Here is a 15,260-nt window from a genome sequence, read left to right as displayed (position 1 = left end):
TATATGATAGAACACAATTGTTGCATTGGAACTTACAATACCAAAAGCTATTATATTTGTGAAGGACATGAAGATGGTAACTGGTTTTACTGCTAAATGAATAATATACGCTCATCAACATCAAACATGTACAATCACTATATAGTCTGCATTAAAGCTGTATTTCACGAGAATGTGTTTTTGCTGAAGGCCCTTTGCTTCACTTGGCTGGACTGAGAGCAAGGGCTTCTAAACTTCCTTGTAGTTTTTCCAGTTTGTCTTTGCAATCCGTTGGCAGCTCTACTCTTTATTATCTCTGTTATGCCCTCATATTTGGCATTTTAAACAGTATAAAGTTGCCTTTCAAGTGCACGAGTTCTCGTTTGCACAATTAGGTATGGTCATTGTGGAAATATTGATATCTATATATATACTTCAAAAAGGTCTTGTCTTGTTTTTCCTGTACTGCCTAACACTGCTTACACTATATCTTTCACTTGAGTTTAAACCTTACTGAAGAATTGTATTATTATTATTTTTGTCACTATTCTAATGATTAAGTTGAAACTGAGAACAGTAGCAATGCAAGTGTTTGTGTAGTGCTGGTATTATTCTGGAGCGGCAGTGGTTTACCTCATCTGTCTGATGAATGTTGATCTCTCTCTTCTCCCGGGCCAGTACTGTATTCTGTATCTGCCTGACTCTTTCTCTGATTTACACCGCAGAACGTTACATTTTCTCTCTTACTCTGGTAACCTGTCATTCCTTGGCATTTTGTATGTGAATGAAACGGCAGAGACAACAGATCACTTTTTTTTATTAAAATTGTTCAAGCACAAGTGTTTGTAGTTTTTTTTATTTTATTTATATAATAATAATTTGGGTTTGCTCATCTCAGTGGATCAACATTATGGTCTAAATGTTGTTTTTGTATATGTGTATTTCATTTTTACTTTTTGTTCTTTTTTTAAATTTTTGAAATCACACACATCTTGGCCAAAGAAATGTAGTCAGATTTATACGTTATAATGACAAACTATACAGTTTTATAAATTGTTATATTTCCTCAGCTTCAGTTTGAATTAAAGAAGCAGGTGGATAATTTCAGTAAAGAGTTCCCTCTAGTGGAAAATACATTAAATCGAGCCAGTGCATTCATTCAAAAGCGTGTGAATCTGGCATGTTTTTTTTTATTTCCTTTTTTGTTCCGGGTCAGTTTCCCGCCAACGATAAATTAATCTCTCAAAACAGTTAGCCTATACTTATGTAAATGCAAGTGTATTTTATTTTGAATATTCACCAATATATACGTCTAAAATGGGTTTTATTAACGTGGTCCAGCAGTTATGAGGTAGTAACAGTCTTGTTATTCGCATTTGATAATCTCGCGCGTCATTTTTCAAATGTGACAGGTGAAAGTAAAAGACCGAATAAACGTAAGAAACTTCACATTTGGATTTTAACTGGACTGGACAAAAGTGATAAAGGTAACTTTCTTTATGTCTTTCTTTTTGTGGATAGACTTCTGAAATAGCAAAAACTGTGCCCCAAACGCTTAGTAAGACTAACAGAAATGCTCCATGGAGGGACTGATTTCACTGTATTTCACTGTACATTAACTCTATCGAAACTTGAATAATGTTTAATTGTTTATTTAAAATGTTTATAATTATTTAAAATAAATGTATTGTAAAAGAAGAGAAAATCTCTTCATTTTAGAGATTGTCTAATATGCATTTCTTTTGATTATGCAAAATGCAGGTTGTAAGCATAACTCCTAGCACTGTATGACATAGCTTCAAGGAAAAAGCTTTGCAAAAATAAAAATAAAATATACAGACTTTTATGTGCACACGAGAAACCATTAAACTTAATTCATGCACTGAGTTACCTATTGTGCCATCAGCCCATTGCGGTGTGTTGTCTTGCCCTACACAAAGTAAGCGTCAAAGGCCTTGAAATATTGCATACTTTCCTAATGAAAGCCAAAATGTAAACACTTTTTGCAGTACCAGTCTTTATAGACTTTGAACTTTGCAGATTTTGTCATCAGCCTATTTTGTGTCATGGTTTCGGTTTTGCTATTGTGGATGTGTTAAATTGTACATGTACAATTGTAATTGAGTACATGAGTAATTTATACTTGAGGTAATACAATAAGAAAAGCCCAATTTTGAGCAAGTAGCTCTATTTAATTCATGTGCATCCATGCTCTTTATTCATAGCAAGATGGCAGTGATGCACAAAGGAAATAGGTTATATAAACTTGAAATTGTAATGCATAAGCATGCAAAAAAAAAGTTTCTTTTGTGCATGTAAAAGTCTGTACTTTTATTATCACTATTTTTAATTTTATTTTGAGGAAAATCAATGAAAACAAATGTAAATAAAACTTAGAAAATAAAAATATTTACAGATGACTGTACTACTGTATATACCAAAAGCTGAAAATAATGCTATATGAACTAAAAATCTACTGAGAGGTAACCTGGAAAAGTATGGAATTTTTAAATGGGAAGGAACCCTGCATTTATTTATTTATTTATTTTTAGGCTTGTTGGACTTTTTGAACTTGATGATTGCAAATTAAATTTTCATTCACTATTTATTAGTCATCTGCTTTGCAACAAGGAGACCCATCTGTAGAGGATGTTGTTAATACCTGAAAATAACTGATAAAATGTGTTAAATTTGCAGGATTCACAAGATTGTAACAGGAGGACCATGGAAGGACTGATTTTATAGTTACCCACCTAGCTTTAACGAAGTATGGAAACTTGAATTGTTGTGTAACTAAAAGCTTCTTGCGTTATCATCTGTTTAATTTGAACTAAAGAGATTTTAATAAAACTGATCATCTCTAATATAAGATGGTTGTATGTTTTGAATCCTGAACATTCATATTGTCAGATTATTTCATATCGCCATAGGCTTACAGTGATTTTCCATTTCAGAGATCCAGAACTATAAAAAAATGGCCGAAGTGTCAGAAACTTGGCAAGGTAAGTCAAAAATGATCTGTCACTATTGATTTCACATAAACACTGTTGACACAAAAATAATGTTTAGATGTTTATTTCCTCTTCCTCAGAGTTGGCTCTTGTTTGCCCATCTGACATTATATTTTGTGGTCCTGGAAATGATGCTGTTCTGTCATGCCATCTTGAACCAGTTATTAATGCTGCTTCATTGGAGATCAAGTGGTGGAATAAGTCTGATCTGGTCTGTCATTATAAGGATGGACAGGTGACAGTGAGCAGAGACTATGAGGGTCGAGTGAGTCTCTCATTGCAGGAGCTACTCAATGGAAATGTGTCTTTGACTCTCAGAGATGTCAAAAGGTCACAGAGGGGCATTTATATTTGTGAGGTCATCCATGGATGTCAAACTATTAAGGAATATATCTGTCTTCATATTAGCTGTATGTATTCAGCAAGTTTTATTTCTTACATTATTAAAGTTATATCACCGTTAATTTTGTTTCACTATCATTTATTAGCATGGTTAAAGCAGCTAAATTCCTCTGTTCAGCTCAAGACTTCAGACTTGTGGTTCCTACTGGCTCTGTGCGCACAAACTCTGGATCAAACATCATTCTACCTGCTCATCTCACACCTAAAACCAATGCTGTGTCCGCGGAAATCCGATGGTTTAAGGGAGCACAGCTCATTTATCAGTATAAGAACAGGCAGGAGATGACAGATGATGACTATAAGAACCGATTGAGTGTGTCCATCCAGGAGCTGAGGAGAGGAAATCTTGCACTGACTTTGAGCAATGTTCAACAATCTGATTCGGGAGACTATACATGCACACTTTTTCATGATCGATGTCAGAAGACAGGAGTAATTCACTTGCAAGTGAGAGGTAAGCTGCAGCTTCTTTAGCTAATTCATGAAATTAATCTGATGTAAAATGCTTCAGCAGCCTACTGTTACAACATATTGCAATATCTTATGTTTTTATTCCCATTTTTCGGAAATATTTGATATTGACTGTTGGGTTGTGGCACAGAGTGATCATATATTTTATTTTGTGGCTGCAAAACCTTATATCTGACTGCTGTCTATGGCGTAATACCACTTTTGTGTCTCTCCTATGCCTCTGGAGTTTCTTTCAAATACAGCTGCTATGAAATGGTAATGAACTCACCTAATGTTTGCTTCATTTCAGAACATCAAAAGCGCAAGCAAACAGATAAATGTAAGAATCTGGCTGATGAGCTGACATTTAAAAAAACACCGAATTATGCGGGCACGTATACAGAGCAGCGGATATCTAATGGTAAGTCTGACATACGATGGGAATGTTTGAGGATTATCAGGGAATAATGTTACTGGAACTGTAATTATGCATGATAAAACAAAAACATTTTTGTGCTTGACATGCTAAATGACATGGTTCTTGCAGTGGGAGAAAGTAGCACTTGCACACAAGATCTTAAAATATTGATGAGAGCGGTACAGGAACAGGAGCGAATTTCTGGTACACACTTCTGGTATATCACATTGTAATGATACACTGATCAGCTTCTTCCAGATTATAATAAACCAGACTTTAAATGAAAAAAAGGTTTACATTTAAAAGGTCTAAAACAACATGGCAAAGCATAGAGACTTCCTCTGATTCATTTTGTTTTATTTTAGATCCTACAACTAAACGTAGACGTAGAACTAGTATGGATGGAGATCGCCCGCTTAGTAAGACACCACTTCAAATGCTCATGAGATTCTTGATTGTTTTACTGTAACAGCAATGGAATGGGAATTACTGTATGGTTTTATATGTAAATTTGCAAGAGAATGACATGCTAAATAAAAATTCTCAATGTCTTGTAATTGCCTTCAGTGAGTGAAGACTGGGCACTTGAGAAAGCAGAAATAGAGAAGAGAGAACCCAAAGTCACAGGTGGGTGTAAGATGCAACAAGTTACTGTTATGTAGTTTTTAACAGTAAATACAGTTAGTGTCGAGTATTGAAAATGGTTTTTGTGATTGAGTTCAAAGTCATTCATGTTCTGTTTCTTTGCTTCTGTGTCTGTTTCAGTGGGAAGAGAGAGTGGTCATCAAAACACAAGACGAAAGAGAGAGGGGAATACTGCCACTGTGCAAGAGTTATCATCCCCACATACGTCATCACCGCTTCTGCGAATGCAAAGAGCATCAGTATTATTTAGAGATGTTTTTGCAACAGCAGAACCAAACATGCAAACCCATAAAAGGCTTCAACAGATTATTGTTAGAAGACAAGCGAGGAGATACGATACAAACAAGTCAATAGAGGCCAGAAGGCAGAGCTCAAAGAAGCTTAGAAAATACAGTGGAAAAAAAGCTGAATAATTCCATTAAACAAAGGATACTACTACTAAAGTATATACGACTAATGATTTAACTTAGACTAAAATATTTTAATTGACCGTTTTTAATTCGATTTTCCTACCATTTAGACATGTTGGAAATATATGGCATCCTTCTGGAGAATCCTTCATTTTTGTTCTGACTGAATGTAACGAGATTTAAATATAAAAAATATATATAACTATTCCTATTCAGCATTAAAACATTTCTGTTAATATCTCAGGGCACTCTTTTTTTAAAGAGATAATTCACCCCAAAATAAGAATTGTCATCATTTATTCACCCTCATGTTGTTGCAAACCTGTATGAGTTTTTTTCTGTGGAACACAAAAGGAGATATTTTGAAGAATGCTGGGAACCAAAGAGTGATTGGTAGACATTGACCTCCATAGTATGGAAACAAAATGCCATGGAAGTCAATGGCCGTGCTTCTCTCAGAGGATCCACAGGAAGACCAAACATGTACTCAGGGTCGAATGTATTCAATTGATAATTTTAGTCATTTTTGTAAAGTTTGTTTTGTTATCTTGACTTCAAATTGTGTAGCATTAATACAGCTAATTTATGTAGCACTTTATTATAAATTTCATTAAAGGGGGGGTGAAATGCTATTTCATGCATACTGAGTTTTTTACACTGTTATAGAGTTGGATTCCCATGCTAAACATGGGCAAAGTTTCAAAAATTAAGTTGTACGTTTGAAGGAGTATTTCTGTTCCAAAAATACTCCTTCCGGTTTGTCACAAGTTTCGGAAAGTTTTTTTCGAGTATGGCTCTGTGTGACGTTAGATGGAGCGGAATTTCCTTATATGGGTCCTGACGCACTTCTGCCAGAAGCGTGCGCTCCCATATAGCAGAGCACTGAGAGCACAACAGACTTCACTGATCAGAGCGAGAGCGTCGCGAAAAGTCACAAAAGAAGTGTGTTTTTGGTTGCCAGGGCAAGACAACCCTGCACAGATTACCAAAAAAAAAAAAAAAAACAGCATTAAGGGACCAGTGGATGGAGTTTATTTTTACAGAGCATCAACGGAGTTGTGCAAGTGTTTGTGTTTGTTCCCTGCATTTCGAAGATGTTTGTTCACAAGGCCCAGTTTGACGACGGATTTGCGTATCGTTTATTTCTTAAGGATGATGCAATCCCAAGGAAAAAGGGTCACGATCGTGTGTTGGAACCGCAGGCGGTGAGTAAAACTGCTTCAAATATCTCTGCCTCCTTGTTAGTGCGTCCGCCTCCCATCGGGGACCCGGGTTCGAGCCCCGCTCGGAGCGAGTCGTTGCTGCTACTGCTTTCGTTCAGTTTCAGCCTCTGGATCTGATTCTGGATCATAAATAAACGGCTGAATCTGACTGTAGGCCATGGTTTGTTTTGGATGATGGTTTTTCCCTCACGGTAATGTGACGTCACAGCTTCCACATGCTCTCAACGCAAAAGCCTATTCGCGCTCGTGATTCTTTAGCTCCGCCCACACGTCACGCCTCCAGTCGGTCGTGTTTTTCCGGCAAAAATCGGTACAGACTATCTTTCTCTTATGAATATAATAAAACTAAAGACTTTTTGGATTTATGAAGGATGCAGTACTACTCTATATGTACTCAAGATTAACAGGATATTGAGTGAAAACAAGCATTTCACTCCCCCTTTAATGTATATTCAATTTAGAAACCACTATTTTTTTACACTTTCATACATGATTATAATTAAATGCTTGTTGATGTTTGTTAAAGTTATGATGTATTAGTGTTTGTTTCAAATCTATTAAGACAATTGTTTTTCAAAAGTAAAGTGTGAATCTTTTTTTTTTGGTGTGAACACTGCATACATCACTGCTCTGGTTGAGCACTGGAGTGAATCCTGATTCTTCAGCGATCTCCTTCACTCTGTCAGCAAAACCTGACACTTCCCAGCAAACATTTGGACGTCTTTTGACCGTTGAAAAGACGTCCATCCGAGACGTCCCGTCATGGTTGAAAAATAGTTCCAAAATGAAAGTTGAACCGACGTCTTTGACGTCTTCTAGACGTGAACTGCACGTCTTTTTTGCACGTCCCTGGACGTCTAAATGTGTCGTCTTCTGGACGTCTAAATGCGTCGATTTCTGAACGTCGTTGTCTTCTGGATTTTTAAATGCGTTGCTGCATAGTTTAAGTTTATGTATATAAAAGCCTGCATATAAAATAATCACACACCCACTGTGTAACATCGTGCAAGGCAATCAATTATGTCTTCAGGTTTAAAACATCTTGACAAAAGTTCAAGATCGGTCCAACGTTCATAAAACATCTTAAACACATGTACATCACTAAAAATAACACATTATTTGTGGACATATGCAAAAAAAGAAGCATGTTCTGATTTAGCACATTTTATTGTTTTTGAACAGTTTAGCATCTGTTAACCAAACTAAAATACTAATTACAAAATACTGAATTATTATATAAAGGGAAAATTCTTTCATTTACTCACCCTCATGTTTCAAACCTGTATACCTTTTCTTTGTTCTTACCATATTGTTTTCATGTTTGCTTTACTGGGACAATGACAAATAAGAATCTTAAAGATGATAATATATTTAAAAATTTGTTTTTCAATGTTATCTTTGTATCCATTTTGGATTTCTGAAATAAGTTTACAGGCCTACCATTTTTTTCATCAGAAATATGATTTAATGAGGGGCATCACTGAATAAAAAGGGCTGAAATACTCAATCTTAAAGTCCATTATTATTGTTCAAAATTTCTATTTGCAGTGTTTATTAATGTTTTTAATATATAATATAAATCAATATTAATTGCATTAATTTTAAAATACTTTAATCATATAATATTAAGAATATTATTAATATTTGAACATGTAGCATAAACACCTTGCAGGAGCCATTGTTGTCTTGTGACAAGAAAATCATAAAACATAAGATCCTCATCATAAAATACATTTGAAATCATTGCTATTTATGAAATCAAAGTGGTGTAAATGATTTTAAACTGTATAGAACCGACATTAATTAAAATATTACATTTCTGAGAATGTTTTCTACTAGAATGTTAAAAGATGGTTTCTTTTTATCAATTCTTTATTAATCTTGTCATTGACTTACACAGTTGTGTTATAAACACAAAGATATTTGGAAGAATGTTTGTAACCAAGCAGATCTCACAATCCATTAACTGCCACTGTAGGAAAAATTATTATGATCGTAACATGAGGGTGAGAAAATTATGACTATTTTCATTTATGGATGAACTATCCCTTAAACACACTACAGTTGTTTGGCTCATTTCTTGTAACCTCCACCCCCATCTCTTCCTGGAGCGAGCTTCAGGTGTTCTGTCATTGCTGCATCCCATTCAGAGTCTCCACCTCTTCACAGCATCTGAGGGAAGAGAATACATTTCTTTTTAAAATAAATACAATAAAACATTTGAGATAAATGACATGCACTTATTTTCAAAATATCTTTATGGTCTACAGCTAAAAAAAAAAAAAAACCTTGGACCAAGATGAATGAATCATGAATGAAACATTAGGGAAAAAAAGGTAATCAACAAGCATTAGATTTTATTTTTATTGTACAAAAGGTGTTATGATTTAATGTGATGCTCTTGAGAAACACTCAGTGTAACTGTGAGAAAGTGAACAGGACATTTCTGATCAATCAATCACCTTTATTTATATAGTGCTTTAAACAAAATACATTGCGCCAAAGCACTGAACAACATTCATTTGGAAAACAGTGTCTCAATAATGCAAAATGATAGTTAAAGGCAGTTCATCATTGAATTCAGTTATGTCATCTCTGTTCAGTTGAAATAGTGTCTGTTTTAATTTGCAATCAAGTCAATGATTATGGGGTTAGAATTGTTGCATTATTCCAAATAAATAGATTATTATCCATAAATAAATGTAACGAGATTCACAAAAAAATATCAAATTCACAAATAAATGTAAAGAGTTTCACAAAAAAATATAAAACTCACAAATAAATAAAATGAGATTTGCAAATAAAAAAATATATATTTACAAATGTGTTTAATGTCACAAACACAACTCTACCTGGCATTTATTTGTGAACCGCTGTCTGTGCATTTGTAAATTACTGCACGCATTTGTGGATCGCTTCCTGTGCATTTGTGGATTTGAAACACTTCTAGCGTCGGCGTGCAGATAAATCCACAAATAAGTGGACTCCACCCACCGTCTACTTAACCCAATCAGACAACGCCCATGTTGCACTGACCAATCGCAGCACGCTCTCTCTCCAACCAATCACGTTTTGCCTAACAACCAGGGCGGGATCAGACACATGAACGCGAGTCACTCGCTACAGTCTCTTCAACATGGCCGATCAAGAGGAGTAAAGACAGGTGAGTGATGCTAACACAGTAATTAACTGAAGTTTTACCAGGTTCTTGATATGTCATCATTTGTCATAACTAGTGAGGTAGTTTGACAATTTACACCATGATTTAATAAGTTATTATTTGCTCTCAAGCACCATTTCGAAGACTGTCGCATTTGTCTGCCACATACATCAAGGGTGTCTTAATTCTAAAATGGACCATTATTCATTGTGAGGTGTAAATTGTTGTAATTTCTTTACTTTTGAATTTCTTTACTTGTGGCCTACAAAATGCGACCTCCTTGAGGAAGCAGCCCTCGAAACAGTCAGCGGATTTATTTTACATTTAGAATTACTGAATTAGTTTATTAGATTAAATAAACTATTAATTAATATTGAGTGCAAGATGAAGAATATGTGAAGCTGCGGGTAGATTCGATGTGCGCCTGTAGTAAGGTTGCCAACTGCCCTAATTATACAGATATACGTTTGGGGTAAGATCTTCCACTGCATATTACATGAGACTCGGTTTTATTCCCCCTTGTCACCCCCCGCAGTGGCATCGTCTCAGATACTACGAGTATGTGTGAACTGAGGGTCATAAGCTGTTGTTACGTTACCTGTAATGCATGACATGACCACAGCCTGTTCATAGATTTATTGTAATTTATTATAAAGCACATTTGAGGAAAAATTGGTATGTCGTTCAGGTTACTATGATTGGAAGTATTAATAACATGTATTTAGTTACCACTTATAGTCCAACTGAACTTCTTGTACTACAAGTGGTAACTAAATACATATTGTTTTAAATAGAGGTAGTATATTAAAAGCACATTTTAGTTTATGGTGTCTCAAAAGAGCACAGTTGAGTACACTTAGATGTTCTTAAGATTATATTTTTTATTAATACTTTGCAAATCAAATTAGCGATATTTATTGTTTTAATATGTATTATAAATGGCTTAATTACAATATAAATCCTGTAAAAAGTATTTTTCAAACTTCTCATTCTAAGACTCATTGCAGTTTGACAGTTTTAATGCATACAACCTTCCATAAAATGTTAAGAGTTGTTTGTATGCATCTTCTGATTATTTTTCCACACAGTTACTACAGACCAGCTACAAAAGCTTACATCATTTTGGACTGGATGGGAAGTCCCATCCAAGAATATCCAGGTAAATGTTTGGAATGGAAGATACTTCAAGGCTTCTACCTGCAGCAGGACCCTGATGATACCAGCTGAAATAACCACAATGGATAACTTTGCATCTACATTGCAAGCTTGTGCTAACACATCCTCCACTGGATTTGGACTCATTTAATTCTGGACACTGGTTCTATGTACATTTTTTTTTCTATGTACAAGTAATAATAATAAAAAAAGGACTTCAATAACATTTTAAAATAAATTTAATTATTTTACATGTCTTAAAAGGTTGTTTCCACAAGTTTTACTTAAGATACAACTATATATACACATTTACAACCTTGCTGTCAAAATTAGAGCAGCAGAAATAAACCTTCAAATATCCCTTTATTCAATCAAAGTCTGTACATATGTGAGAGTCTTGAGGTATACATCTACTCCAAATGAATCAGACACTTGCAGTGGGTCAATTTGCTCATTTGTGAGTTGTGGCCTGTGAATTACAGGCACGTTGACTGCAAAGTGAACATGGTGAGCATCTCCACCATCTTGTTCAACTGCCATTGAGTCTGAATATTCCATCTAAAGGTAAACAAATAAATCATTTTAAATATGGGGGGTTAATCTAACAGAGCAAAACCAATAAAGCATTGTAAGAAGAAATAATTACCTCAGGGTTAATTATTGGATTCTGTCTCTGGCCAAACACATTCTCTCATCCAACGAACGATAGTTGTATGAGTGACACCTAAAATGTTACTGATGTTTTCCTGGGGTAATCCAAGCTTCAGAAAGTGGATTAGTCTGTCATTTGCTGTCTCACTGTCCTAAAATGCATAATAACAAACACAGAACATTTTGATCAATGCAATAAACCTTGTTCATAATGAAATATTAGTCTAATTGGTAAATACAGCACAGTACTTTAGATTTTTTTATTTTTAGCAGATAGCCAATATTCCAACAATATTTTAAAATGTAACATGCTACATGACCAAGTGGTCATTTAATTACCTTAAAAAAAATAATTAATAACACAGACGGACGGATGGGTTCAGAAAACACCAGAGAGGTTGAAAACTGGGAAACACTAGTTAAATTACAAATAACGTTTTAGTTTTATTTTGGATGTTACTACAGTAATGAGCATTATATATAATAGTAATTAGTGGAGCGGCTTGGCCCTGGTGTCAGATCCCTGGCGATGATCTGCACTAATGCCCGAGCAGCACTTTCACCTTGTGCAGAAAGGCCCTGAACAAACAGTAAGTAAACACAAACTGCAGCCAAATATTTAACTGAACAGACTGTAGTTTAAAGGTGCATGGAGTAACCGTTCCAGTTATATACAAGGGAACATAATAATGAGGAAAGCCAACTTTTCACTAGTGATGGGAAGTCAGGTTCTTTTTTCGAAAACTGGTTCTTTTCGACAGTTAATTTCAATTAACATGTCATGCATTACAGGTAACGTAACAACAGCTTATGACCCTCAGTTCACACATACTCGTAGTATCTGAGACGATGCCACTGCGGGGGGTGACAAGGGGGAATAAAACCGAGTCTCATGTAATATGCAGTGGAAGATCTTACCCCAAACGTATATCTGTATAATTAGGGCAGTTGGCAACCTTACTACAGGCGCACATCGAATCTACCCGCAGCTTCACATATTCTTCATCTTGCACTCAATATTAATTAATAGTTTATTTAATCTAATAAACTAATTCAGTAATTCTAAATGTAAAATAAATCCGCTGACTGTTTCGAGGGCTGCTTCCTCAAGGAGGTCGCATTTTGTAGGCCACAAGTAAAGAAATTCAAAAGTAAAGAAATTACAACAATTTACACCTCACAATGAATAATGGTCCATTTTAGAATTAAGACACCCTTGATGTATGTGGCAGACAAATGCGACAGTCTTCGAAATGGTGCTTGAGAGCAAATAATAACTTATTAAATCATGGTGTAAATTGTCAAACTACCTCACTAGTTATGACAAATGATGACATATCAAGAACCTGGTAAAACTTCAGTTAATTACTGTGTTAGCATCACTCACCTGTCTTTACTCCTCTTGATCGGCCATGTTGAAGAGACTGTAGCGAGTGACTCGCGTTCATGTGTCTGATCCCGCCCTGGTTGTTAGGCAAAACGTGATTGGTTGGAGAGAGAGCGTGCTGCGATTGGTCAGTGCAACATGGGCGTTGTCTGATTGGGTTAAGTAGACGGTGGGTGGAGTCCACTTATTTGTGGATTTATCTGCACGCCGACGCTAGAAGTGTTTCAAATCCACAAATGCACAGGAAGCGATCCACAAATGCGTGCAGTAATTTACAAATGCACAGACAGCGGTTCACAAATAAATGCCAGGTAGAGTTGTGTTTGTGACATTAAACACATTTGTAAATATATATTTTTTTATTTGCAAATCTCATTTTATTTATTTGTGAGTTTTATATTTTTTTGTGAAACTCTTTACATTTATTTGTGAATTTGATATTTTTTTGTGAATCTCGTTACATTTATTTATGGATAATAATCTATTTATTTGGAATAATGCAACAATTCTAACCCCATAAATGATATCGCTGTAGATGAAGTGACCCCAACTAAGCAAGCCAGAGGCGACAGCGGCAAGGAGAGACAGGAGAGCGGTGATGTCCCCTGAATAATTAAAGCGTACAAATAAAAAAAATCACATCAATATAAGTAACTTTTAGCCTTCTAACGTTAGCTAATTTTAGCCATACTCAGTGAATTTCAGTTGACAACGTGGGCATCACTTCTCGGTTCCTTCGTGGCAAACAAGTAAAACTCAAGCACGTTAATCAAATAATACAAAATGTACTTACCCCACGGTAGATTTTATGTAATTTATATCCACAAATCTCGCTCCAAGAGTCCTCTTCGAGTCCTCTCCTCCTCGTGGTGGTTGCCTGCTTAATGTACCTGAACTTCCGGAAGAAAGCGAGATCTCGCGAGATAATCTATCCTATCGCGGGGATTTTGTAATATCACGAAATATATCAGTATGTTTTGTGTCTACATCTTGGCAGCACCGTTTTGTCAATTACATCCAACTCAGACCGAAATTGTGACCGGGTATATATCTGTTTTACATGTATATGCATAGATTCAATAAAAATAATAACAACAAAACAGGTTGAAATAATGACTAAATTGCAGCATTGCTTTGCAATCACTTAACTACGCTGGGCTCTTTGTGATTATAATTTTTTTAAACAAGATGAAGTGAATATATTTACTTTGTATATAATTTTTTATTCCTGCTAGTCTTGCTTGGACATCTTCTCACAAACCATGACGAGACGTGTAAAAGACGTCAGTGGACGTCTATTCACAACCTCTTTAAAACCTTAAAAACTACTTGGTGCACTTTAATTAAATATTGCAGTATTAATCAAGGTGTAAGCACAGCTTTTGCATATTCCACAAGGATTTCACAGAGGGTCATGATGGACGTGTAACGCACGTGTAAATGACGTCACTAGGTGACGTCCTCTCACAACCGATTCACAACGCGGGTAAATATTGAACTACACTTATCTAAAAGTCAAAGAAACAATTATACATGAAACCCCATAGAACTATAAACGTGTACAAACATATCTGAATGCATTTTAAGGAAATGTTCTGTGTTACATATTTCTACCGATTTATGCCGTCCTACCGCGACTATTTTTGGCCGGCCACACGACGTCGCCGTCGGACCAATGTTTGCTGGGTTGCTCTTTCGAAAGGTCCAGCAAGTATCTGAACAGGAAAAATGGAAATCATGAGCATTCGGTGTAGTTTTGCTAACAAGTTGTGTAAAAAAATGTTGGCTTGAGCACCAACGTTAGTCATTTGATGGCAATGTTTTTTTGCCTCTGTGTGAAGGACTCACTTTGCTAACTCTATTACCAGAGCAGCATCAGACGCTGCAATCTGTCCAAGAGAAGAATCCAGCTGATGAACCAAACGGAGAAAACACAGAGATCGTGTTAGCAGCAGGTATTTTAAGTTGGTTATTGGACACACAAACTCTCTGTCTATGAGTGAGCTTAACCTGGCCGAACAGAAGATGGTGTTGAACAGGTTCCTGTATTTGTTTTTGAGAGGAAGTTTGCTGAGCGAGTCCGGAGACAGAAAGGACTCTCACTCTATTCACATTCAGCAAATCTACAAAAACACACAGAAACAGAGAGCTCAGCAAATGCATGGGAAACTGTATCTTAAAACTATTTTGAAGCTTTTAATTGTTTGCAGCATTTCAGTGTCAATAAAAGTTCATTAACTATGTTTTGGCATAACATGGCATTACCAAGCTCATGTGTCTGTTGTTCTGGATGTTGCTCCGGTTCAGTGTGAGTTTGAGGAACTGGAAATATTTTGATCATCTTCATTCAATAAAGTGCTCCCTCTAGT

At 35.7% G+C, this 15,260-nt stretch overlaps 1 protein-coding gene and 3 long non-coding RNA genes across 5 annotated transcripts; 1 reads left to right on the top strand and 3 right to left on the bottom strand.

Annotated features, from left to right (window-relative positions):
* The first annotated feature begins 1,131 nt into the window (after positions 1–1,131).
* Positions 1,132–5,496, top strand: LOC113042109 (uncharacterized). The gene is made up of 9 exons (XM_026200693.1): positions 1,132–1,466; positions 2,677–2,746; positions 2,934–2,981; positions 3,071–3,400; positions 3,511–3,846; positions 4,153–4,263; positions 4,626–4,679; positions 4,828–4,887; positions 5,026–5,496. Exons 3-9 carry the CDS (start codon positions 2,954–2,956, stop codon positions 5,316–5,318), a joined length of 1,212 nt encoding a protein of 403 aa, XP_026056478.1. The 5' UTR covers positions 1,132–1,466; positions 2,677–2,746; positions 2,934–2,953; the 3' UTR covers positions 5,319–5,496.
* LOC113042110 (uncharacterized) lies at positions 4,704–5,930 on the bottom strand. The gene is made up of 3 exons (XR_003275541.1): positions 5,620–5,930; positions 5,419–5,478; positions 4,704–5,123 (listed from the first exon to the last, which is right to left on the bottom strand). It is a non-coding gene; the product is annotated as an uncharacterized LOC113042110 (long non-coding RNA).
* Positions 5,931–8,424: 2,494 nt separating this feature from the next.
* Positions 8,425–15,217, bottom strand: LOC113042107 (uncharacterized). The gene is made up of 4 exons (XR_003275538.1): positions 15,157–15,217; positions 14,740–15,014; positions 13,685–14,606; positions 8,425–8,710 (listed from the first exon to the last, which is right to left on the bottom strand). It is a non-coding gene; the product is annotated as an uncharacterized LOC113042107 (long non-coding RNA).
* LOC113042108 (uncharacterized) lies at positions 11,075–12,924 on the bottom strand. 2 transcript variants are annotated; one of them, XR_003275540.1, is made up of 3 exons: positions 12,892–12,924; positions 11,500–11,656; positions 11,075–11,411 (listed from the first exon to the last, which is right to left on the bottom strand). It is a non-coding gene; the product is annotated as an uncharacterized LOC113042108 (long non-coding RNA). The 2 variants fall into 2 exon arrangements; XR_003275539.1 differs by lacking the exon at positions 12,892–12,924 and having other exon boundaries at positions 11,500–12,752.
* Positions 15,218–15,260: the final 43 nt, after the last annotated feature.

The sequence above is a fragment of the Carassius auratus genome, chromosome 24 (assembly GCF_003368295.1).
Source record: "Carassius auratus strain Wakin chromosome 24, ASM336829v1, whole genome shotgun sequence".
In the NCBI taxonomy this organism is placed as follows: Eukaryota; Metazoa; Chordata; class Actinopteri; order Cypriniformes; family Cyprinidae; genus Carassius; species Carassius auratus.
Note: the sequence above shows the minus strand (reverse complement) of the source record. Positions and strands in the feature narration are given on the sequence as shown.